Source organism: Hyperolius riggenbachi, chromosome 1 (assembly GCF_040937935.1).
Source record: "Hyperolius riggenbachi isolate aHypRig1 chromosome 1, aHypRig1.pri, whole genome shotgun sequence".
Taxonomy (NCBI): Eukaryota; Metazoa; Chordata; class Amphibia; order Anura; family Hyperoliidae; genus Hyperolius; species Hyperolius riggenbachi.
In genome coordinates, this window is record NC_090646.1 from 546,178,195 (window position 1) to 546,205,393 (window position 27,199).

General features: G+C 38.7%; 1 protein-coding gene across 2 annotated transcripts in view; it reads left to right on the top strand.

Annotated features, from left to right (window-relative positions):
• Positions 1–20,090, top strand: part of SEMA6A (semaphorin 6A) — a 321,282-nt gene extending 301,192 nt beyond the window's left edge. For both annotated transcript variants that reach the window (XM_068247141.1, XM_068247149.1), the window contains one exon: positions 15,317–20,090. In XM_068247141.1, coding sequence (XP_068103242.1) covers positions 15,317–16,056 — 740 coding nt within the window. In that variant the 3' untranslated portion in view covers positions 16,057–20,090. The remainder of the gene's footprint in view (positions 1–15,316) is intronic.
• Positions 20,091–27,199: the final 7,109 nt, after the last annotated feature.

The following is a 27,199-nucleotide window of genomic DNA, read 5'->3' on the forward strand; positions in this document are numbered from 1 at the left end:
AAAAATGGAGGGAATAATATTTTACATTTAAAAAAAAAAAATTACAGACCAAATAAACAAAATAATTTTTTCCCCTTTACTTATTAGAGCAATCAGGTAGCAGCAGGACTTCTGCCAGGGAACAGCAGATTCTGTAGCAAGGTTCTCAAAGTTAGCACTGTGCAATTGTACAATTGTGGTTTTTTTTTTGTTTTATCTCTGTAAAAAAAGGCAGACATGAGATCAGCTGAAGGTTAGCAGAGTGTAGGTTCAATTTAGAGACCAGGGAGCATAAACTGGAAAAATCCCCATTCAGTCATTCTGCTAAAGCACTAGAATAATCATTGTGCAAGAATACACATTTTTTAAACCGCATAATTAGAAACCATACAATAAACATAGTAAATATAACAAATATGAAATTCCTCCGACCTTTAACCACTTTAACCCCAGGCGTACGCATTTCTTTGTCACCTTTGTCACCTTTTCCATCCTTTCACCACCAGGGATTCCTCGCTCCCGCCACTGCCCGCGTCGCTGCCCGCGCTTCCGCTCGCCGTCGGCCGCTCGCCCGGAGATCAATGAACAGGAAAATTCATTCCCGTTCGTTAATCTAAGCCCCGCAATGATCCGCTGCTTCTCGCATTAAACAAAAAAGTTACTGTTGCCATCTTGTGGCCAAATAGTAAAACTACACCCTAAAGCATTTTTAACATACAAATAAATGAGCTTTACACTAAAAATTAACTCCTTACCTCCCACACTCCCCAATATATTTTTTTTGTAATTAAAAAAAAATTACAATTAAAAAAAACACATAAATAGTTACCTTAGGGACTGAACTTTTTAAATATTTATGTCAAGAGGGTATAACACTGTTACTTTATAAACTATGGGCTTGTACTTAGGGATGGAAGCAAAACTGAAAAAAATGCACCTTTATTTCCAATTAAAATATTGGCGCCAAACATTGTGATATGGACATAATTTAAATGGTTTTATAACCAGGATAAAAGGGCAAATACATTTCATGGGTTTTAATTACAGTAGCATGCATTATTTAAAAACTATAAAGGCCAAAAACTGAAAAATAATTTTTTCCCCACATTTTTTCATATTTTCCCATTAAAACACATTTAGAATAAAATAATTGTTGGCATAATTATGTCCCACCTAAAGAAAGCCTAATTGGTGGCAAAAAAACAAGATCTAGTTCATTTCATTGTGATAAGTAATAATAAAGTTATAGACGAATAAATGGAAGGAGCGCTGAAAGGTGAAAATTGCTCTGGTGGTCAGGGGGTAAAACCCCCAGTGGCGAAGTGGTTAAACCTTTTCCAAGAACTTAATATGTACATTTCTCCAGTGGTGTTAAATGGAATCATTTGTTTTGTGGGGTTTTATTTATTTATTTATTTATTTTTGCTATTTATTTATTAAGTTTAAAGTTGATTTTTTTTTTCTAAATCCCCAATTTTTTTAATGTGACTTGGCATGCTTTGTACGTATGATAACAGCTTCATTTTGTGGCAGTGCAGTGAAGATGCCTTGACTTGTTTACTTTGACAGATAAATGGCACTCTCTTCTGCATACAAAAAATTAACAAGTTGATGTTCAGGTGCCACACCAAACGACTGAAACATTCATTTTGTAATGTTTCATATGTTTCCAAGTAAAAAAAAAAAATTTATTTTTTTTTATTGTTAACGAAATATGATAAAATAGTATATGTTCTTCGTAAGTTTAATGTAGCATATACTATATTTAAATGAAATACCATCAATCTCCTAGTTTTTGTTTACTTGCCACCCTAACTGAGAATATTATGTAAGCGTCTGACAAGCCAACTCTGTGAAGAAGCCATGTCGCAAGCACCTGTCCTGGTTGGCATCTTAGCAGAGTAAGTTAATTCCGTGGACCAATATTTTTAAAGCAATAGAAAATTAGAAAGGTTCTTTTTGAACTAAAATAACTTTTAGCTGAAGTTTTATTTTAAGACATTGGTTCTGATGAGCCTCACTATTAGAACAATAGTTAATCAAAATGTGGAATATGGCTGCCACATTTTTCTTAAAAAAAATAGTCTTCTAGCCTTTGCTGCTCTTTTATCCCCTTAATAACAGTGGCTGGAGAATTAGTGGTAAGATTAGTATTCATACGTTTTTGCAGCCGGCGCTTGATTGACTTTCCTGTGTTGACTTGTCAGGTGTTTTTACCTTATTTATATCCCTTATGGAATGAAATGTCTAAATAAAACATGAATCCTCAAAGGTTACATTATTATCTAGCTTTAAATCTTTTCAACCAGCTACTGTATAAATAATGTAGTCTCTGATCACTGGTGTTAAGAGCAAATATATGTATGTATGCATTCCACGGGTTTGATTTTCCACTTTTATACTGTTTTGGAGCTTCAAGCTCTGCCTTCTACAAGCATAACAAGGAGATAGTCATTTGATTAATCTGAATGTTGCTCACAATCTTTGGGAAAAGAAAAATCCATGCTAGGGATGAATTAATATGGATTGCAAGGTTCTGTCCAGAGAATTTAGTATACTTTCCTGTTCGAGGCGTGGGGGGAATCTAAGCTTTCTGGGATCTAAATCATGTCTCCACAACTCTGAAGGCCTTTTGACTTAGTTCCAGTCACAGATGACATGCTATAAGAAGGTAGCCACTAAGTCACAGTATGCCTTGTTTCCCTTGAAAAATTGTACAGTTGCTGTTAGAGTGAGACTCTTCCAGAATTGGATAGTGGGTGGGTGCAGAGTATCCCAAAGGTGGGTACACACTTTTGACGGATGTCACCCTTGGGGCAACATCGCTGGGCCAGGCTGCACACACGCATGTCAGCTACGTAGCTGATGACGCGCTGTGTTATGCATGGCGCGATGGAGGGCCGATGAGTGTCGCATGTGTGACATTGAGGCGAATTATTGGATCAGCCGGGGGATCACGTCCCTGGAGGTGAGTAAATCTGCTCGGTGGAATGCTTGAGTGTTGCCGGCTGCTGTACACATGCCTGATTGTCGGCTGAGGTTGTCGTTATTGGCCACCTCAGCCGACTTAAGTCAGGCATGTGTGCAAGGCTTCAGAGTTGCTGACTATCAGCTGTTTAGCCTGTGTGGGAGCAGTGCAGTGGGAAATATATTTTTCAGTAACAAACTGCAAGTCTAGGATGAACTGGAGAGGTGTCAACAAATTTGTTGACTAACCACAAAGAAGGATGTTGCAAAAGTTTGTGTTTGGGGAAAAAAAAATATTTTAGCTTTTATCAGACAGTTAGGCTTACAGACAGGGTGGTCGGGCCTATCCATGGGGGATATATTATAGGTTATATGTGTAGGGGGCCCCGTATGCACAGTGCACTAGGACCGTGCTGCAGTATGTAAAGCTACCTGTCCTCACTCCGGATTGCATCCTCTAGTGTCCCTGGCAGCTCTCTGAATAGGAATCTAGAGCGCCAAACTCACTGCGGTTACATGACAGTGAGCCTGGAGCTCTAGTGGCCAGTTCATAAGCTGCACAGCACTTTTATATTTATGAGAAAGTTTGGTCTTTTTTTCAGCGTTTTTCTTCCTATTTTGATAGTATCCAGGGAAAATCGGAAACGCACATTGGAATCGCAATGAATGATCATTCTTGCACTGCTAGCTTTGTACTCCTCAGTGCAGTACAAAGCTATGCAGCCTTCCATTGTATATTCTGTAAGAGCTGTTCATCTTCCTGGTTGGGGTAGGAAGGAAGGCAAGAATCATTCAGGGTAAGATGTTGAATTATCATACAGGGAAAAATCTCTCGTGATTGTGAATAGCTTTGAATGGAGCCTTTCAGAAACATTTCTGAGGATATCATTTTTTATTTGGCCAGGATGTCCCTTTAAAAATGTGACTACCTCTTTCAGATGGTTACATTCCAAGAAAATAAAATGAACTTGCTCTATTTTGTACGAGTGTCGGTATAATCTGCTTTGGCAAGCTTCAGAATAGCCAGAGGTGCTACTTAAAATCTTCACAAAATTCCCAGCTTCACAGCAATAAGCTCATTTATACTTTATAAATGTAACCACCAGACAGATGGAAAAATCAGGAGGCTACAGAAACCTATCCCACAAGTTTAAAGTAATTGTTACATTACCGAATCTAACTAGGACAGACATAATGTCATTTTCAAACCATATTACAGAAATAAATATGTGGCAAGTTGAGTAAATGTACTGTGAATAATGTCACTGTCACATGGCACCCAGGTACGTGGATATAACAAGTTAACCGGCTGTTATTACACCCATGATGCTAGCAAGTCTAAAAACAGGCATAATATAAATCTAAGAGCATCAGTGGTGACTGTATCTCCACAAGTCCAAACCAACTCTTTCTATTCATAGATTTGTTTCTATAAATACTCAGAGATAGTGCAAAAGCATTATAATCTATTGCTAATTGCTATAATAACTTGATGCAATCTTTCAAAGAAATGATATGAAACATTTATCTTTTTCAAATATTAAAAATTCCCTTTAGACTTTAGAGAACTAAAGACAAAAGATGTATGTAAATGCCAGTTTTCCATGTGTCTGCAGTTCTATCTGAAAGGATATAGAGGAGGATGTGTAATGTGTCCCCTTTTTCTTACCTGGAGTTTCTTCCAGCCCCCATAGTCTTGTAGGTCCCTCACTGTCCTCTTGGTCCTCTTCCTCAATCCACCGAAGGACCAAATAAAGTCCACAAGTTGGCCATGGAACATAGTATTGTGCATGTACAGTACATTAAGACTCGTAACCGCACACGCACAGAATGCTCCTTATCCACTCGAGCGTGATTAAACATCAGTGCCACAGTGCAGTAGTGCACAACTTGGCCAACCTGAAGACTTTACTGGGGCCTACAGAAAATCAATTGAGAAAGAGGACCAAGAGAACAGCAAGGGACCTACAAGTCAATGGGGGCTGAAAGACGCCCCAGTTAAGTAAAAGGGGATATTACATTCGCCAGAGGCTCAGTATTACAGCCAATAGCCTACAATTTTCTGACAGAGGTCTGAAAAGAATGCATCCACATGCCTCTTATGAAAGGGCTTTCTCTAATTCTGTTGGTTCATTGTTTAATAAAACCATTTAGTGTTTGTAGTTAGTGAAGCTGCCGTTCACTAGGACCCAGACGTGTTAATATTAGACTTTATTTCAGTGCATGTAAAGCAAAGTTTTTGTATGATTTATAAACTACATCAGTACAGTCAGTGATTGGAAATTAAGTGGTATTAGATTCAAGACTATTGCTTTCACATGAATAGGCAATAATTGAAAAAAATGCCAGTTGATGGAACCCAGAATTACTTGGCATTGGTTTTTAAATGTGAAATAGGAGAGTAATTGCTTTTGAAAGGCCAGATTAATCCTTCTACTGATTTACAAGTAGTTCAGTTATCAAAGCTGAATATACAGTATATTTTCTTCTAGCACTATGCCAATTTTCTTGTGGCTCTCCTCTGATCTACAGCAGTCCCTCTCCCATTCTATGTACAGCCCTCTCTTTCATGTGTACCCCCTCTTTTATGTGCAGCTGCCTTCTTCTATATGTTGCTCACAATTTGCTGCTTCACTTTTCCATTGGCAACCTATATCCCGTATGCAGAAAACCTTCACCTATGTCTAGCCACCCCCTCAGGCTACAGCTGCCCAAGGCCCATGCCATTGTAGCCTGTCCAGAAATTCAGCCCTAAGAGTTGCACTCTAAAATGTAAGGCAATTTTAAATGTAATATTCCATTCCCGAGTTATGCATCTGCATGTAATTGTACTTGATTTACATCCATGTTATTGTTCTATGTATTGATCTAACATTTGACTATTATTCTGCCACCCAGACTCTAGTTTGTGCACACCATTTGTCTGGGTGGACTGTTGGTTTCCAAAAGGGTAATACAAGTCAAATAGAAAAAATATCACAATCAATGTAATGTCAAATTATCCGCATCAGCATTCTGGCCCAAAAACATCCTAAGCAAGCTCTGGGGCTCAAATACAAATCAGCGACCCATCTGTTTAGTATTTCATGACAAAGTTTTGCTTTATTTAACAGAATGGTTAATTTAATTAGCAGGGATTTTGGATTCCCTATTCATGTTGCAGTTAAAAGTTCAACAGCTGTGTAAAAAAAAAAGTTTTTTTGGCACGTTTGATTATGTAATAAAACAATCGCAAATAAAAAGCCCTTTCCCAGCTGTGTCTAGTGCCGTTACCCTTGAGCGCAGTAGGAAATGGTACCAAAGAAAGTCGCCAATATTTTAGCTATGAAATATCTATGCCTCCAGTAATTATTACAAGCAAAAAATAATTTTCCACTGAGCAGATAAACACTGGTAGTCAAAAATGTTAAACATTTTGGTTGCGCTTGAGTGGTTAACAGCTTTTGTCAAAATGTTCTTTCACTGCCAATAATATATCTTGATTATCCCATCTGAAAATAGTCGAACAGGGCTGGATTTTGGCCAGGATTCTATTCAGTCTGGTCCTGTTTGTTGGATAGTGCTATGCAACTGATTAGAGTCTGTGCTCATTCTTATTGTTCACTGTTTTCAGAACATCCAGCGTTTTTTGTTTTTTTTTAACCAAACTACAAAGAATAGACATATAATAGCAAAGAGATGACCTGAATTCTGTACAGATACATTCCGCTTTGTTCATAGAAGAGCTGATTGGTGCTTGTAACAAATCAATACTTGACTGCTTCTTCGGTTAGAAGCACATGATAAGAAAATAACCTTTCTGGATGTATGTTTGGTTGTGTTTTGCTTAAGAGAAAAAAAAATAATCACCTTTTCTACCTTCATAACAGAAATGCAGTTGTTTTCGCTATGAGTTGCCAAAAATCAATATTACATTTTCCTCTCCAGAAAACCCAGTTTGACAAAAATATTGTAAGTTGAGGCTTATAAAGCTGAGCTGGTATGCGACTTGGTGTGATTGATGCACTCTGCATTTGATTCTCGTGTGTTGTTTTTTTTTTATAATTTGGATTATTATTTTATACAAGTTAAAGTAGGAATGGAGACTCAAAAATTAAATATAAGGTGCCTTTAATATCACGTAAAAAAATTTAAGTAACTGTTTTTATTGAAAGGACTGATCAACAGTTACTGCAAAGGTATAGTTGCAGTTATTGTGGCACAAGGAGGTTACACCATATACGATGAGCATGATTTACTGTCTTTTACTATATGCAGATATTTTTTTTCTTTTTAATATATACATAAATGTAACTTTTTTTGTTTGTTTGTTTAAGTAGGCTTTCTTCATATACTTTTAGGGCTCATTCAATCTGGGGCCAATTGCTGAACGCCAGCGATTGGCAAAACGCCAGTGCAGTGTCGCCCCATAAGGGTGTTCTCACTGCAGCATTTTGAGTTTTGGAAACATGATATCTTGCTGCATGTACTATTTTCCAGGTCGCATTCACAGTGGCACGTTGCGGAACTGAGTTATAAAGTCTTATAACGCAGCTTACCGCACTGCAATGATAATCCTATGGGACGTTCACTGTGCAACGTTAATGTCGCCTTGAAAAATTTAGCGTTATAGTAACTCGCTGCTTGCAGTGCATTACTGCTAAATGCAGACAGGTGGCGACTTTAATGCCGCATTAAACCGCAACATCCCACTGTGAATATGCCCTTAGAGACATTCCTTTAACCACTTAAGCCCAACTGGACGAGATTTCTCATCCAGTTGGGCTGCGCGCACTCCCGCGGGTCGCGCGCGCGCCCCCGCGGGCCCCCCCCGTGCACGCCCCCGCTGCTGGCCGCTAGCCCACCGATCAGTGAAAGGGATTATAAATCCCTTTCGCTGATCGGACCCCCCCGGAGAAAAGCCGACAGCGTCTCTTCAGACGCTGCGGCTTTTCTGAGCTCTGGTCTCCTTTCTTCTGCCTGGGAGCGAGATCGATCGCTCCCAGGACTTTTTGATTCTGGCCATCTTGTGGCCAATAGCAAATTACACCTAAAAAAAAAAAGTTTTAAGAATAAACCTATAAATATATTAAAAAAAAAAACCCTGTTTACCTCCCACACCAAAAAATACCCACATACAAGTTTAAATAAAAAAAAAAAATTACAATAATAAAAAAAAAAAAAAACATAAATAGTTACCTAAGGGTCTGAACTTTTTAAATATTCATGTCAAAGGAGTATATCAATATGATTTAATAAATTATGGGCTTCTAAACAGTGATGGACGCAAAACGGAAAAAATGCACCTTTATTTCCAAATAAAATATTGTCGCCATACATTGTGATAGGGACATAATTTTAACGGTGAAATACCCGGGGCATATGGGCAAATACAATACGTGAGTTTTAATTATGGAGGCATGTATTATTTTAAAACTATAATGGCTGAAAACTGAGAAATAATGAATTTTTTCCATTTTTTTCTTATTCTTCCTGTTAAAATGCATTTACAGTAAAGTGGCTCTTAGCAAAATATACCACCCACAGAAAGCCTAATTGGTGGCAGAAAAAACAAGATATAGATCAATTAATTGTGATGAGTAGTGATAAAGTTATTGGCAAATGAATGGGGGGTGAAAGTTGCTCGGATGTAAAAAAATGTCAACCCTTCGGGCTTAAGTGGTTAAAGTGTAACTGCCGGGCATAAAATAAAAATCAATTATTTATTTTTATCTGGTAAACACGGAATATGGATGCTAACCAGGCAATCCAAAAGTTAAAAATCACTTTTATTTTTTCTTATCCATAAAACATCTTGCCCCAGTTTCCCTGGCTCTTATTTGGTACATCTGCCGCACAAAGGAAGTTTCAGGGCATGCTGGGTTGTCTTTTTTTGCTTGTTTAGTATCCCCTCAGTCTGATTGGCACACCTCTGTTCCTCTCTGATTGGCCAATATTTCTCATGTTTCTCAAGCTACAGAGTTACACAGTGACAATGCACTTTCTATTGTGGATCTGGGTGGGAGTGTCTGAAGACTGTCTGTGTTTGCATTGGACGCCCTCCTCCCAGAGTAAGGGAGGAAATGACATCAATATTGGCTTCAGTCAGAGGGAATTAAGATGGCAAATGCCTGAAACATAATTCTCTTTATTTACTATTTAAAATTCACTGAAATAAAAACTTGGACAGTGCAATACATACGTTATGTACATAGAGCAAGTATTTATCTACTTATATATGTGCTGGTTATTTTTTTTTAATAGTATAGCTGACAGCTCCTCTTTAAAAATTGCTCTGATAATAACATTGTAAAATCTGTATCGGTAATTGCTTTGCGATTGTGTTTTGCAATGTGAACTAAGCCTTAGGACTTGTTTGAAAATAAGATGATGCTTTAGATTACATTCATATACAAATACAGAAAACTTTAAAGACTTCATAAACTTTTAAGCATTTCTGATGGGTCCTTGATGTATAAAATATTTGTGGGCCACCAATATACTTTCAAAGGTGATGTGTTTGATTTTTTTTTCTCCTCTTGTTGATCTATACATTTGATTGGAGTGTGAATATGACTGCTGAAAAAAAGCTGTGTAGCTACAAAGAAATACAATTGACAGTTACTTTCGCATTGGCTGTGTAGCTCTGTTAAGACCCGCAGAAGCAGCTGGGAAAAGTGCAGAGCAAGAGGGAGCAAAAAAAAAAGTAGCATTTTGGAAAAAGAATACTTTGAGCTGTGTTAATACAAAATGAATTTAAATCTTCATTATTAACTATTTTCCTACCAGAACTGCTGCCATATGTAACATGGGAAAACAGCGCAAGATTTTTTTTAGCATAATAAGGGGAAAAAAAGGGTAGAGAATATGATGCTAACACTCATTCTTGCCCTGATCAGACATTTTCCATCTCCTTTGACAAGAAGCAAATGAGGGTCAAAAGTAGCTGTCTCTTGGGCAAGTGCAGTGTTAGGATTACTTGACAATAATGTCTACTTGCATGTTGGAAGTGTCATTAGGCCCCCATAAAATGATTCTCAGTAGCCAAAAGCAGTTCTGATGAAACAAGGAAAATGCTCAGGAATCTGGTGGAACATATTTTTTGCTTCCTGAGCCAGGGCCGAGCTTTCCAACCCAAGATTTTCACACACTGAGTGCGATACACAAAAATCTCTGTTCAGTAGCATAGAGAAGAGAAGAAATCGAGAGTCCTTTATGGTGTAGTATTTGTTTATCAAGGGAGATTTTTTTTTTTAGATTGAATACCAGATAGGCAACCACCTTTACGGTAGGAGGGGAACTTATACCCGTCCCCTCGGGGTGGTTAAGATGTCACTTTCTGTAGAAATGGAAAAAGACTGGGGTAGACCCCTCCACCAACGGTTGTTTAAAACAGGATACAGAGGCATCAAGAGGATAAAATATATATAGGGAAAGTAATACTTACCTCCCCGATGAAGAGTTTTAGATGGAAAATGTCATCAAAAACAAATTTGGAGTACAAATTAAACATTTCTGATGACATTTTTTGTCTAAAACTCTTCATTCAGTGTTACTTCCCCTTGTTTTTATTGCTTTATATATACACAGTGGGATGGCAACCTTGTTAATCGACATGATTTTCCTGTATAAATTGTTGGTTGTTACGATACAAAATGTCTGTTAAATATATCATATAGGAGACGTACACAGGGATATTTGAGAAGTGAAATGAAGTTTATTAGATTTACAGAAAGTGTGCAATAATGATATAAACAAGATTAGACAATAAATGAAATATTTAGTAGATCCTCCTATTTAGTAGATCCTCCTATTGCAGAAATTACAGCCTCTAAGGGCTGGTGCACACCGAGCAGCTTTTTCAGCGTTTCTGCAGCCGCTTGCGGCTGCGGATCCGCTTGGTCAATGTATCTCAATGGGGTGGTGCACACCAGAGTGGGAGGCGTTTTGCAGAAATGAATCCTCCCGGGGTGAGGCATTTTTTTGGATTTCGGATGCGTTTCTGCCTCAATGTTAAGTATAGGAAAAACGCAAACCACTCTGAAAAACGCCTGTTCAGAGCGGTTTTGCCGGCGATTTTGTTACAGAAGCTGTTCAGTAACAGCTTTACTGTAACAATATAACAATATATGAAATCTACTACACCAAAACCGCTACACAAAACCGCAAAACGCTAGCTGAAACGCTACAGAAAAAGAAGAAAAAGCGTTTCAAAATCTGCTAGCATTTTGCGGATCTGCTAGCGGTTTTTGGTGTGCACCAGGCCTAAATGCTTTCTGTAGGTTCCATTGAGAGTCTGGATTCTGGTTTTGGACCATTTCTCTTTATAAAACATCTCTAGTTAATTCAGGTTTGATGGCTTCCGAGCATTAACAGCTCTCTTTAAAGAGACACTGAAGCGGAAAAAAAAATTGGTTGTGTAGTAGGGGTAATTACTAGAACGTTGGTAGCAAAAAAAATATTCTCATATTTTTGTTTTCAGTTATACATCTTTTTTTTTTTTTTTTATAACATTGCATCATTCTCTAATACTTGCAGTTCACACATTACTCAGCATTCTTAATGTTTTTACAGAACAGGCAGTGAACTTTTGACCTGTCCTGAACTGTTCTCTGCAAAAGAAAAACACAATACAGTTGACATAACCTAATGAGAAGTCAGAACTCTCTGCGACTGAGTTCAATGGCTATTTGCATAGATAACAACTGGAGTTTCTTAACTCTTCCTGTACTGGAAACAAATATTAGACTTATGTATCCTGTCCTAATGCTTTATTTCTTAGCTGCACTACACGACCAATTCATTATATCATCATTTTTTTTTCGCTTCAGTGTCTTTAACTCACACCACAGATTTTCAATTATATTCAGGTCTGGGGACTGAGATGGCCATTCCAGAATGTTGTACTTGTTTCTCTGCGTGAATGCCTTAGTAGATTTTGAGCAGTGTTTAGGGTTGTTGTCTTGTTGAAAGATCCAGGCCCGGCACAGCTTTAGCTTTGTCACTGATTTCTGGACATTGGTCTCCAGAATTTATTGATACTGAGTGGAATCCATGCGTCCCTAAACTTTGACAAGATTCACAGTCCCTGCACTGGCCACACAGCCCCACAGCATGATGGAACCACCACCATATTTTACTGTAGGTAGCAGGTGTTTTCTTGCAATGCTGTGTTCTTTTTCCTCCATGCATAACACCCCTTGTTATGCCCAAATAACTCAATTTTAGTTTAATTCGTCCTTATTCCAAAATAAAGCTGGCTTGTCCAAATGTGCTTTAGCATACCTCAAGCAGCTATGTTTGTGCTGTGGCCAGAGAAAAGACTTCCTCGGCAGCACTCTCGCATACAGCATCTTCTTGTGTAAAGTGTGCCGAATGGTTGAACGATGCACAGTGACTCCATCTGCAGCAAGATGATGTTGTAGGTCTTTGGTGCTGGTCTGTGTGTTGACTCTGACTGTTCTTGCCATTCGTCGCTTCTGTCTATCCAAGATTTTTCTTGATCTGCCACTTTGAGCCTTAACTTAAACTGAGCCTGTGGTCTTCTATTTTCTCAATATGTTCCTAACTGTGGAAACAGACAGCTCAAATCTATGAGACAGCTTTCTGTATCCTTCCCCTAAACTGTGATGGTTCACAATCTTTGTCTTCAGGTCATTTGAGAGTTGTTTTGAGACCCCCATGTTGCTACTCTTCAGAGAAAATTAAAAGAGGAGGGAAACTTACAACGGACCCCCTTAAATACCCTTTCTCATAATTGGTTTCACCTGTATATGTAGGTCAGGGATCACTGAGCGTACCAAGCCAATTTGAGTTCCAATAATTAGTCCTAAAGGTTTTCGAATCAATAAAATGACAAAAGTGCCTAAATGTATGCACCTGCCTAATTTTATTTAAACAATTATTGCACACTTTCTGTAAATCCAATAAACCTAATTTCACTTCTCAAATACCACTGTATGTGTCCCCTATATATATTTAACTGCCATTTTTTTATCGTGACAACCAACAATTTATACAGGAAAATTGCGATGATTAACAAGGTTGCCCAAACTTTCGCATCCCAGTATATATATATATATATATATATATATATATATATATATTTATAATATTCCTTTTGGCGCCTCTATATCCTTTTAATACACAACAGCATAGGGATAGGCGTAACATAGGGTTTTGACCACATAGGCCTAGCTCTAGAGGGCCTAGATGGGGTCCTCCTTCAACTGCTGAGATTATATGCTATATAGCGCATACTGTTCAAACCTAAATAGGCATAGCATTTCCTCCATTTCGATGGTTAGGCGAAAGTGGCTTCTGATCCGGCCTCTTTGATGTAGCAGGCAGTGAGCAAGCGTGGGAAATAAAATGCAGAACTTGAGTCAAGTTAAGGTGAAGACTAGTTATTCTTTTATTGATGTTACCGTATTAAAAGTTATTTACAACCCTTATACATCCCATGGTGGCATAGTGGTTAGCGCTTACCTTGCAGCGCTGGGTCCCCGGTTCGAATCCCAGCCAACATCTGCAAGGAGTTTGTATGTTCTCCCCATGTCTGCGTGGGTTTCCTCCCACATCCCAAAAACATACAGATAAGTTCACCCTAAAATGGCCCTAGACTATTATACATGCACTACACGATACATACATAGACAAATGACTATGGTAGGGATTAGATTGTGAACCCCTCTGAGGGACAGTTAGTGACAAGACAGTATACTTTGTACAGTGCTGCGTAATATGTCGGAGCTATATAAATACTTATATAAAAATAAATATACCCCATGTCCTTGTGACTACGACAAATCTTTTTTTATTTTTAAAGCTAGATATCAAGGGATGAGTAATCATGCTACATCATACTTATATATGTCACCAGTCTCACTTCTGAAAAAAGTCAAAGCTTGGCCTTCAGTACCGTACTTTTCATATCCTCTAAAATCCTTATTAGTAGGAGAATAAAAGGAAGTATACGTAACCTTTAAACACACTTGGCAGTTCAATCAAGAAACACAGCTGTAAGATGTTAATGCTAACCTATAAAAAAAGTTATGTTTAAGTATTTATTTTCAAAGACACATTGAGAAGCCGGTAAGTTTGAACACTAGGAGAACTTGTCTTTTAAACCCAAATTTACAGTGGGAGATGGTCCCAGGGGTGGGTTACCAATATGTATAGGGAAATGTGCAGCAATATTCAGGTGGTTGGTAGCAGTACGGGGGGCAATATTTTAGCAGAGTTAATAGTAGTTTTGGTTAGTCTGCAGTACTGGAGAGGGGCAGCAGTACTTGTGGTGTATGAGTATTTGTTCAGGTACCACAGTACTTGCAGGGGGTGTGATGTAGTAGTATTATTAAACCAGGACCAGTGTGGCAGAACTGAGGTTTAGACATGCAGCACAATATTGGCAGTCAGGCCTGTAGTCGAGTAGCTATTCCAGTGTCCCATGTCACATATATTGTCAACACAACCCGATCTTGATATTACTGCTTATTTGATTGCCATAGGTGACACTCGAGTACAGTGTGGCCCATAAAGGATTATGGTAGAGGGCACCAAGAAGTCCCTTTTAGCTTGAGATATCTTTGTGAAAAGATCTGATTTATAATCAGAGAAAAGCTTTATCTGAGCACCTGATAGTGGAATGATTTGTCTCATCTGAGAACCCAGCAGGTGTCTCTCACTCATTCGTTACTAAATGTATTTACCTTACACATTTATTTTACATATATGTATCGTACCAAGAAAACTTCTGCTCGACCAAGTGTATTGAACATTTCTCATGAGCAATGATTACTCAAAAGAACTTGCACTCTGGTGTTCCTGTCAAAGTTTACGAGCGATTTTGGGAGAGCCCATTGACCTTTCTTTATGTTTTGTCAATACTGAAGGAAATGCAAACAAAAACAAAAGGGGGACATTCAAACTCCAAATAGATTGTGCTTTCAGTGGGATCTGAACATGCCACTGTGCTGCTCTATCTGCTTGTCTGTGTTCACTATGCTTGGTCATCCACCTAGAAAACAACTTATAAGAAGCCATCAGTAGTAATATTTTTAGGCAATTAAATTACCTTCCCGAAATTTGAAAGAGATAATTCTGACCTCTTATGCCCCAGTTATTTATAATCTCAGAGGTTCAAACTTCTGATAACTTCTTATAACTTTTACACATACAGTCTACTGTTTCATGTAAACCGTAGCCTTTTACTTTTCTGAACGAATTGAGTTTTAGTAGACCGTAGTGGTCTTTTCATTTATGATTACATTTTCTGCATAATACCTACACTTCAGCTTATAATACTGTATGTGTGGTGTGGTTTTCAGACCTATTTAAAAAAAATCTGTATATTGATGTCATTTAACAAATTTCTCTTACTTTTATTTAGAAATATTTACTGGATTGGCCAAGACTGGTGCTCTTCAAGACAAGGCAGACTTCAGTGATGTAGAAGAAGAAGAAAAAGCAGCAATATATATGGCTCCTCTTTCAAGTCACCTAGATTCCAAGCAGAAAGATTACTTTATGCAGCAGGACATTCAACCGGAGAAAGAAGAGCACATAAATGTACAAAAGACAGCCTCCCTTGAGGCATACAATGAACTGCCAATGATGCCTCCTTTCAGTAGTGATCAAGTACCGCCTGCTATGCGGAATGACATCAGCGAGCACACAGCTCTCATTTATGCGGAACAGAGCCAATTACGGAAAACGATGTCCAGGAAGTTTAATGCCCTGAATGGTCATGTGAAGGATATTAATAAATCCCTGAAACAGATCGTGGCTTCAGAGAAGTCCAGTACTGATCTTCTTGCTCAGCAGAACGCAATCTTAGAAAAAATTGCCTCCAATCTTCTGTTAATGTCCCAACACCATCAGCAATCTTCACAAATGTTCATAAGTGTGATGCAACAAGGTATCCAGCTATTTAGTGCTTCTAAGGATGCAGCATTGTCTAGCAGGACTTGTGGTGGAGAGCCTTCTGCTCCTCGGAGAAGTGAACATGTGACTGCAGCCCCAAGTCCACCCAAGGCATTTGCTCGCATTCATGGCAGTAGAATGAGCCGACCCAGCCGGTCCGTTCACCATCTGGAGCCATCTGCCATTGTAGGGCACGGTAAACGATAGTGGCTACCTCCTAAAAATGATTCCATTTTACTGGGACCATCTGCAACAGTAGTTCATCATATATTGTAAAACGTATGATGAGATTACTGTTATGAACACTTTCAATTTCTGTTTCTTCTAGTTTGCACAACAGTCTTCAACTTGGAATATTTTTTCAAGTTTGGGGCAATTTACTTATAATGTATCTATTTTCTACTTCTCTTTTTATAATATTTTTCACAGAAATATTTTTCTAAATCACTATGCACATGTAATACAAATGTCCTAGATAGATATGAAAAATGTATATTTTTCTACTAAGTATTGAATATAGCAGTATTAAACACACCACAAAGACTGTTCTCAAAAGTTTTGCAGGTATAAGACCGAAATAAGTCCTCAGTGTGATGCCAGTGTGCTCCCACCTCCACTTACTGTTAGCCTTAGAGTGCTGAGGAGTTTGAAATCACTGGTGTCAAGGGCAAAATTGTGCAGGCTAATGCACTTGAGTATCATGCTAGGTGGGGCTTTGTAAGCCAAGCTGATGCACTTATTGGATGCCACTTTGGAAACCTCTGTGTAGTAGTGTTCTACAAGTAGAGGCTTCCACCACTACTGTCCTCATTGCTCCAGGATGTCTTCTGCATATTGAATAACAAATTAAGTCCTGTTCATGTACAGCAATGGACTTCAGAACTCTCCTAGCATGATTTCATCTAGATCCAGGTCCTGGAGATGTCCTGACCGTGGGCTCAGATGAGATAAGGGTACTTTTTGTGTAATATTTTAAGTTAGTATGGGTAGGTGATCTTACTTAGAACATGTGAGTAATTATGTCTGTTTCTTTATTATTATAGAAATGCTGCTTTTCTTTTCCCGTTTATTGACTGACATTCTATCTATCTATCTATCTATCTATCTATCTATCTATCTATCTATCTGTCTGCCTGTACTCAGATGCTAGACAGTGACTGCATGATATTGACCCATATGGACTGATTTGAGGCAAACCAGGTAACTTTGTTTTAGGTATTATTGCAACATGTGTATTACCAAATTGTATTATTTTACTGCTGGGTGTAATATTGCGCTCATTACCGCTTTATCTCCCCACCGCTTCAGTGATCTGTCAGTCATACAGTAAAAAACATTTTGGTTGGTGGGAAGAACAATAATGATGTAGAAGATTTCAATAACAAATAGTTGATTTTGATTAGTTGAACAATACAATGCCCACAGTGTTAAAATAACAGGGAAATAGAGTCCTGCCTTTGACAAAACCTCAAAAATGTCTTTCATGGAGCATTCCTATAAGGTGTGACCCCAATCACATCATTTTGAAGTGGTCAGGATAAAATTCAGTAACTGATAATACATAATTGTTTTTTTTCTTAAATCCTGTTTTGTTTGAATCATTATCGAAGTATTGAGTTTAATTTAATGGTGTTTGACGCTCTCTTCTAATTTTGAATAAGCAGGTCAGGTGTAAAGAAAAACAGGTATTTAAGATTATTTTATCTGTAGAAATGAAGCATTATTTCCTTTCTTTGAGGAAGCAGAAGAGCATATGTGCAAATATCAAATGCCTTAAAATAAACCTTACACTCCTGTAAAAACAACAAACAAAATACACCTAGGGATGGGTGAACATCCCCAACGAACGTCTACCAAGACGTTCCCGAATTTTACCTTTGACTTTAATGGCAGGCGAATGTCTAAGAACTTTAGCGGTTAATATCAAACCCACGTACATTCTAGAATCACCGAATTTCAAGGGTATGTTAAGGAGAACATTGGGAACAAGAACAAAAAAAGTTCAAGTAGACCAAGTTGTTTTTGAGAAAATCAATTTTGAATACTTGAAAGGAAAATGTTTTTTAACCTCCCTGCCGTTCTGATTTCCGCGGCCCTGCTTTTTTTTTAATCATGTAGCTAGCCTAGCGCTAGCTACATGATGCCCCCTCCCTGCGGCGTCCCTCCCACCCCTCCGATTGCCACCGGCACGCTTGCCCATAAGGAAATCCCGTTCTGAATGAGATTTCCTTTAGGGCTTCCCCCATCACCATGGCGACGATCGCGATGACGTCATCGACGTTGTGACGTCAGCGGGAGTCCCGATCCACCCCTCAGTGCTGCCTGGCACTGATTGGCCAGGCTGCGCACAGGGTCTCGGCTTTTGGGGGGGCCCTTTAACGCGGCGAATTGGCGGCGAGCGGCGGCGATCATCTCTAACACGCAGAAAGCAAAATGGCATTCTGCAGCAGGATTCAGAATATCTTTGCTCTGTGGCTTGCTATACTAGTATAGCCAGTCCAAGGCTGGGAATGTGTGCAGCACTATTTTTCAGTCATCGGGGCTGGGATCAACGCACACACCATTCACCATTGGGAATCGAGAGGATATGGCCCTGGATCATTTCTGAGGGTACTGGGTTAAGAGGTAAATCGGTACCCCTATACACATTTTACCTGGGGAGGGAGTGGGTATTTGGGGGTCCCCTTCTTAAACACCTCCTGGGCACCTGAGGAGGGGAAGAGACCCTTGTCTATAGATTGGGCCAGGGCTCTGGAGAGAGGGGAATGCTTGGCAGACTTGGCCCGCCCTCTCTTCCAGAGCTCCCCCATACCATGGCCCATGTGGGCTGGTATACCTCATGCTGAGGAGCCCCATGTGTTCCCTGCTCCGCAATCTGGCCATCTCAGCCTGCATGGGTGACAAGCAGTTAGAGGCTTGGGATTGGAGACCCCACATCATTTTTTAAAAATGTAACTGTAATTTGGCCATTAAAAAGTTACATTAAATCTTCTTGTCACCCATGCAGGCTAGGATAGCCTGATTGCGCTGTCCAGACTGTGTGGGTCCCTGCAGCCTGAGCTCGACCATCCCACATGATCAATGCTACGGGGGGTTCTGGAAGAGAGGTGCAGCCAAGCCTCCCCCTCTCCCCCAGAGACCTTGTCCAATCTATGGAGGAGGTAGGGGCATCGATGCCTGGTGGGGGGTGTTCATGGTGACATCTGAGAGAACCCTTCAAGAATGTTACCCCAAGAAACTCGCCACTTCCCCAGGTGAAATGAGTATAGTGGTACTGATGCACCCCTTACCCATTTCCACAAAGAGTTAAAATGAAAAAAATAAAAAACAATGAAAAAAATGATTCTAGCATAGATGGGGGCTTTGCTACTAACCGCTAGTCAGTGGCCATTGACTTCAATGTTAAATGCGAATGCAAATTTTGGGAGCAAAATTTTGCCGTAAAAAATGAACGGCAAACTGTTGTTATTCACCAGGCACCGTTCACCCGCAAACAAGTTTGCCCATCCCTAAATATACCCCTCTCCCCAATTATGCAACTGACACCATAATGTGTTTGATCTGACAAATGCTCATATTCTCTGTAACAATACTACAACTCAGGAGGATAACTAGTTTGCTCCTTTCTGGTTATGAACAGAGTGGTACTGTCATGTAGCATGGCCTGCTGTGTACCAACAACTATTACTGTGTCAGAGTGCATATCCAAACCTCGAAAACCAGAGGCTTTGAGATTTGCATAGCAAAGTCAGAAGCTCCATGAGTACAATACAGGACCAAGGAGAGTAGACACCTGCCACTTCCCGCTTAGTGGTAGCTGTTTGTTTGATATATATATGTGTTCATGTACACTTTTAGCTATATTACATTTCTATAAAATTGTGTATTTTCAAATGCAAAAAAAGCAATATTTGCTATACTTTTTTCATACTTTGCAACATAGTAACTATTTCATTTAATGGCAAAGTTTTTCAGTACATACATAAATGGAGATGTATAACAATGTATCCTTACACAAGGAAGCTAATTTGTAGTGGAAGAACAAACACGCTTAGTATTTTCCATGTGATAGAAAATGAAGTATTGTGTTACAATTGCTTGCAGAATAATTTCCTAGTGCTGTAACAAGTATTAGTAAACTGTCAGTATTTTTGTGTTTTGTTGATCTGTTGTCAAGTATTTTGCTTTGTTTAGGATCTTATATTTAGGTTTTAAATTTTTTTAATCTATATTTATAGATGTTAGGACTGCACATTGTAGATAGTTTTCTATTTTTTCCCCACTTTTTTTTTGTACTTTCCTTTGTAAAAATTAAAGAAATACAAAAAGTGTTTATAAATTGTCAGTGATTATTTATATGAAATAACTCTATTACAAGAATACTATGTAACAAAGCAAGATTTATTACATTAAACTGCCCACGACAGCTTCTAAAATAGATTATTCAAGTTTTTACTCTCTGAAAAACACAATTTGTGCAGGTTGTAGGTACACGTCTGTCCACACCAGCACATGTATAGAAGATTGCTTTGCTTAAGTTCCTAAGGGGTGGCAGGTTTTTCTACAGGCACTGCTAATATTTCGATCATCTATAAGGTAAATGCAGCTGCTGACAAGGATAAAGTTATGCAGTTTAGTTTATCAGTATCACTTAAAGGACCTCTCTAAAATCTTAAAATTTAAAATATATGTAAACTTATACAGTTAAAGGGACTCTGGAATGGCTGCCCGGCGGCAGCCCGGCAACATTGGGCTGAGTGTCGGGCTTCTTCTTCCGCGTATGGCTTTAATCGCGCAAGCGCCGTACTGTCACGCCGACCGCCGTGATGACGCGAGGCGGCCGGCGTGGTGACGTCAGCCGCGTCATACGTGGAAGAAGAGTGGAGTGTCGCCAGGCTGCCGCCGGGCAGCCATTCCGGAGCGGGGCCTAGGAGAGGAGCCAGGACGCCATCGTGGGACCTCCCGACCAGCACTGGGCTGCAGAAAGCCCCGGGTGAGTACTATTTTCCTTTTTAACTTGAGCTCGGAGTCCCTTTAAAAAGTATGTTTCTTCCAGAGTAAAATGAGTCATAAGTTACTTTTATACTATGTTGCTGTCACTTACAGTAGGTAGTAGAAATCTGACAGAACCGACAGGTTTTGGACTAGCCTATCTTCTCAGGGGGGGTTTACAGGGATTTCTTTATTTTCAAATTGCACTTAGTGAATGGCAGTTGCTCCATCCAGCTGCCAAAAACGTGTACAGTGAGCAGGGAGGCTGGCCAGCATCATTGTATAAATCCTTTTCATTGAATGTTTTAATAAAGAATAAAAGCCATGCTGAGAATACCCTATGGAGAGATGGACTAGCCCACAATCTGTCAGTAATGTCAGATTTCTACTACTTATTGTAAATGCCAGCAGCATAGGAGAGAAGTCATTTATGGCTCATTTTACTCAGGAAGAAATTTACTTATTTGTATGTGTTTTAAATTTTAAGATTTTTGCAACAATTCCTCTTTAAGCACTACACAAACTCCCATACTGTAATATTTACTGATATGTGAATTCGGTTAGAGAGTGGCATTCGGTTAGATGCAAAGCTTAACAATAAGTTTGAATGTTCATGTTATAGATTATAAAAAATTGTACTGCAGGTAACACATTTATAGAACAGAAACCCAGACCTACCAAGGCCCTTATTCAATTCAAGTTTTCTCCTAGGGGATATTTTTTCGCTTTTTAAATAAAATGCCTTTTAAAGGGAACCAGAGAGGAATGCTTGTTTAAAATAGAAAAAGATTTTATACATACCTGGGGCTTCTTCCAGCCCCATAAGCCTGGATCACTCCCACGCCGCCATCCTCCGCTTCCTTGATCCGCCGGTACCGGGCCCGTCACTTCCGGCGGACTCGGCCAATTGTCCGCATCACAGGGGCTCCCTCCATACCCGTATGCATGCGGCTGCGCAGTAGGCAGCCACACGCGTAGCTGTATGGAGGGAGCCCCCGTTGATGCGGAGAATTGGCCGCGTCCGCCGGCCGACTGGCGGTAATGACGGGACCCGGTATCGGCGGTTCCAGGCAGCGGAGGATGGCGGCGTGGGAGCGATCCGTGAGTATGGGGCTGGAGGAAGCCCCAGGTATGTATACTTGATCCTCTCTGGTTCCCTTTAAGTCAGCAGAAAGCAAGAAAACAATCAGAATAATTTTGGCTGTACGTTTTCATCTTCATTTTGCTACTTTTTCAATTGCAGACTGCTGAAAAGTTATTTTAAAGAGAAAATTAAAAAAATCTCCTAGGAGAAATCTTAGGAGAAAAAGGCCCATATGCAATTAACTTTTTCACCTGAGTTATCTCCCAGGAGATAATTTTCCATCTTCTCTTTAAACTAACTTTTCAGCATTTTGGAATTGAAAACGTACCCAAAAGTTGGTGAAAAAGTACTATCAATTTTATTTATTTAGTATTTTCTTGCTCGATGGTGGCTTGAAAGTCATTTTATAACAAGATGTGAAAATATCACTTAGGAGAAAACTCAAGAGAAAAAGATAACTGCATATTGCGCAAAGTGAATTGAATAAGGGCCCAAGACTTTTTGTGTTTGGCATAAAGCCTTGTACACATACTATATATTTATTGGCTGAGGCTGTAAAGCCTGTGATGCATCTGTGCAGAACTCTGCCGCAAACTGTTGCCCGAGGGATTAAGTAATTGTGCATGTATACGCACCTTAAAGCGGACCTGAACTCTTGCACAGGACAGAAGGAAAACATAGAGAAATGCATCCTGTGTGTATTTAGAGAGTTTAGCCTTTCTGATTCCCCCTCAGCTGTGTCAGTTGACTACTATGACAGATAAGCTCATTTGAAAGCACAGGATGTTAACAATCTGCTTCCATGAAAGCAAGAAGTAGAAACAGTGCAGATTTATTTTAGGATTTGTATCAGCTGTAACAAAGAAATGTTTTTCTTCAAAGGTTATTATGAATTTGTGTATCTTTTAGAGCAGAGAAGTAGTTCTGAGGTCAGGTCCGCTTTAAATCTATCAGCCCCCTCTGCTGAATCCAGATTTCTAAGGGTAGAGTGCGTTGCACAGACATTTCATTGCATTACAGATCCTATTTAAATAGGATATACTTTGTCACCGATGTTGTTTTCATGTCAAAGACTAGTATTTAGTATATAGCCAGATATGATTTTGAAAATTATACATTCACACTAAGGTACAAAACTTGGCTAGAAAATGATTTGGAGTTGTCTCTGGTTATATAGCATCTGATCTAGTTAGATGCCCTATAGCTCAACTACATTCTATGAAAGTGGAGCTTTGCCTGGTATGTGTGTTCTGCTCTGTAATGCAACCAGGAACTTCATTTCAATGACATCACAGTCTGCTGACTATAATAGTCAGACTGGATTATCTGCATGCTTGTTTCAGGTGTGTGATTCAATTACGACTGCAACCAAAGAGATCAGCAGCACTGCCAGGCAACTGATATTGTTTGAAAGGAACCATCCATATCCTTCTCAGTTTAGGTTCCCTTTAACTGTCCCTCAGAGGGGTTCACAATCTAATCACTACCATAGTCCTATGTCTATGTATGTATCGTGTAGTGTATGTATTGAAGTCTAGGGCCAATTTTAGGAGGAAGCCAATTAACGTATCTGTATGTTTTTGGAGTGTGGGAGGAAACCAGAGTGCCTGGAGGAAAACCATGCAGACACAGGGAGAACATACAAACTCTTTGCAGATACTGCCCTGGCTGGGATTCGTACTGGGGACCCAGCGCTGCAGGCCTAGAGTGCTAACCACTATGCTACCATGCTGCCAAGTATGGCAGTTACCTCTTCTACAATATATTTCCATTTTTACAGTGCTGAGTTGTGCTTACTTTGATACCACCACTATTCTCTCTCTCTATCTATCTATCTATCTATCTATCTATCTATCTATCTATCTATATATCTATCTATCTATATCATTTACCAAGTTAGAGTCAATGCTTTTTGCATACAATCATGGATGGTACCATTAGTGTAACAAAAATGGCTTCTAAATGTATACCATTTTAAACCGATTGTTGTGTGTCTATCTTAAAAACACTGCATTCTTCACATAGTTTTTCCTTAATGTTACTAAAACCAAATGTTATTTGTGCTATACAATAGTACACTGATTATTAACCTTTCACAAGACAAATAAGCTTTTGTAATTTGATCATTCATGTTTAATTTTAGTTTATCTCACCAGAGTAAATTATGTTTTGCTAAGGGTGCCCTCTTAATTCCTGGGCTTAACATCTCTGGCGGCGTTTATTTATTTTGTCTTTCTGCTGTTGGCAACATCCAGATTAGAAGATTGACATTGTCCACTGTTGGAGACAAAGGATTTAATTAAAGTAACAGCCTTGTTCACCGGGGCTACCATATGAAATTGTAGAATGTAACTGTTTTATGGTCAGATCATTTCTCCTTGCATCCTGAGTTAATCCTTTTTCCATTTTGTGTTGGGCTGGTTTCAAAGAAAATGGATTTTCGTGATCTTACAAAACTTTTTTTTTTTAAGAGAGCAATTGAAATATGCGTGAATTATATGATGAAAAAATATGTTCTTATAAACACCCTTATTAACTTCTATTCCAAACCATATGTTTTTTTTAAATAATGTTTAGACGCTTAGATCATATTCTTTATTAAACATATATGTATTATGCATAACGCCATTAACCTTTGCGTACATTATATGTACACCATTATATACAGTACAGTGCACATTATACTTAAAGAGAACCTGTACTGAGTAAAATTATTTAAAATAAACACTCGAGGTAACTTCAAATGAACATTACATAGTTACCTCGCCATCAGTTCCTCTCAGCAGCTCACCATTTTCTTCTGACAATGATCCATTCCAGTTCTGACAACATTTTGTCAGAACTGAAATATATCAGTTGCTCTCAGTTATATATCAATTGCTGTCAGTTATAGCTGAAAGGACAACTGATGTGCCAGTTAATGTCCATGTTTCCTTATGGCTTAAGTGGACGATGTTACAGTTTAACTGTGTGCTGACCAGAAAGCGGTTATGGTGTAATGGCCATTTTCAAAATGGAGGACGGAGAATTCCATTGGTCACAGTGGACAAACAGGATGCAGGAGAGGAAAAATAGATTGAGGAGTAGACTACACAGGAGGTAAGTATAACTGGTGTATGCTTATTTTGACTTTTAATTTTCAGTTCAGGTTTTCTTTAAGCTCCTGTAACAGTTACACACCAATGTGGTCATTTGGGACTTACCAAATGCTTTTGATTATTCCATATACACACCCCTGGCTTTTATTTTCTAAAAAGATTAGCAGTTATGCTAAATTAATTTCCATCAAATAACTTTCTGAAACTGGGGATGTTTAGTAAGCATTGACAACATTACCTAGTGTGTGGCTCAATTCTTGGAACTCATGTTTCTCAATACTTGATGTAGAGATATCTTAGGATTGAAAGGATTACAAAACACACTGTTCCTGTCTTCTTACTCTGTACTATAGGCCTATCACAATACAGAGATGCTAAATAGATATTCCTTTATTTCATTTACCAACTGTACATACCTTTACCTGACATGCTACTAGACATCAAGAAAGAATATACACTGTGATTTATTTTAAATATATTTACATTAAATTAAATATTAACATTGAAGCAAACAAAAATCAGCTGAAGACAAGAGCATGTTATGATTGTTAACAAATGTAGAGGCAAAAGACCTAGAATCACGTTTACTTACAAAAAAAAAGTGATACTGACGGAAATAAAACCGCAAAAAAAAGGTCCATGCTCTAATGAGTTTGTTCATATAATACATGTTTTAAGAACATCTTGACAACACCCTTTGTCAAAACTTTTAACAACCTTGATCCAAGTAGACAAGTTATTGCAGTTTAATATTGTGGTTCTTACAATAAAAGCCCACAATACTGTGGACTGTATCTACCACCTAATTTGGGTTCTTAATATGGACAACCAAGTGGGATTCTTCCTCATCTTGTCCACCATGCTTCAAACCTCTCAATCTTCAAATGCACCCTTAAACCACATCTTTTGAGACAAGCAGATAGATACCTTTCAGAGAAATATTCACATATGCACCACAAAGTATGGTGTATTCTATTATCATATAAATGCAAAATGCTAAATAATTTTAATTATACAAAGGAAGGAAGCTACAGGCACTGTAACAAAGGTATTAGATATAGACCTTTGGCTGAGTGAGTGTTTGGTAAAGAGGTTCCACGTGTCCACTGACACTAAGAGAGCCTAGATACTAGTGAAGCTAGTGACGCATCTCTTACGATGGAACAAGGAGGAGGAATGACATGGCGCACAACGGTGCGGCTTCTGGTGGGAAGGGTGAGTAGGAGAACAATTGGGTTGTTAGTTTGGCATTGGGCATTGCTAAAGTTGCAGTATGCTGGATCTTTAGATGACATTGGAGGCTCCTGTACACATGCTAGATTCTTAAAATTACTTATAATTTTTATAATTACCGTAAACACTTTGCTTGCTGATAAACTTTGCTGATAAACGACAATTCTTAAATCCATTATCTAACAACTCTGCCAAGTCTTTTCTGTACTTTTTAGTTCTATGTAAAGATTTCTTATTTCAAAACTAATTAGCCTGAATTGTGGACTCTAAATGTTGCATTAAAGTGGTATAAAACCCTGACATAATCAGTAAAAACATGTTTTCCTACTTTTTATATGCCATACGGTTAGCATATTTGCTTTTGTGCATAAGTATTATTATTCATTTAGAAATGATACGTTCCTAAAGTACACTTATTTTACTCTGAAAGCTGACTTTGCGTTTTATTTATAACTCTAACTTAATCATAAAGCATCAGAAAGCATTTATGCTTGTCTGACTTTGTTCAGGGGACCGGGCAGTGTTAGAGAAGGCTTTGTTTACATTTCACACTTGATGCAATTAAACACAAGATAACATTATGTAAAGTTTTGAATCGGCCAGCTCTGCAGGCAGGGAAGCTTCTAAAGCCTGTGTTAACCCTTTGAATGCAGCTCTAGTAAAAAAAAAATGCGTGTTGAATATAATATGCTGTAAATAATCTATTAGAGCAAAGTAGAAATGCTGGGTTTTAATCCGCTTTAAGGGACAATGATGACATGCAAGCAGCAGTTCAAGTTCCAATTGACAGGAGTAGCAATGCAATTCTTTTGTATTAAAGCATACCTGAACTCATTTTAAATAATGTAAAATGGCTATGCTAGCATGTGCCTGTACGGCAGACAAACCTCTCTAGCCTTGAAATGGTATTTTTTTTTTGTACTTTTGTCTCTACATACCCCTC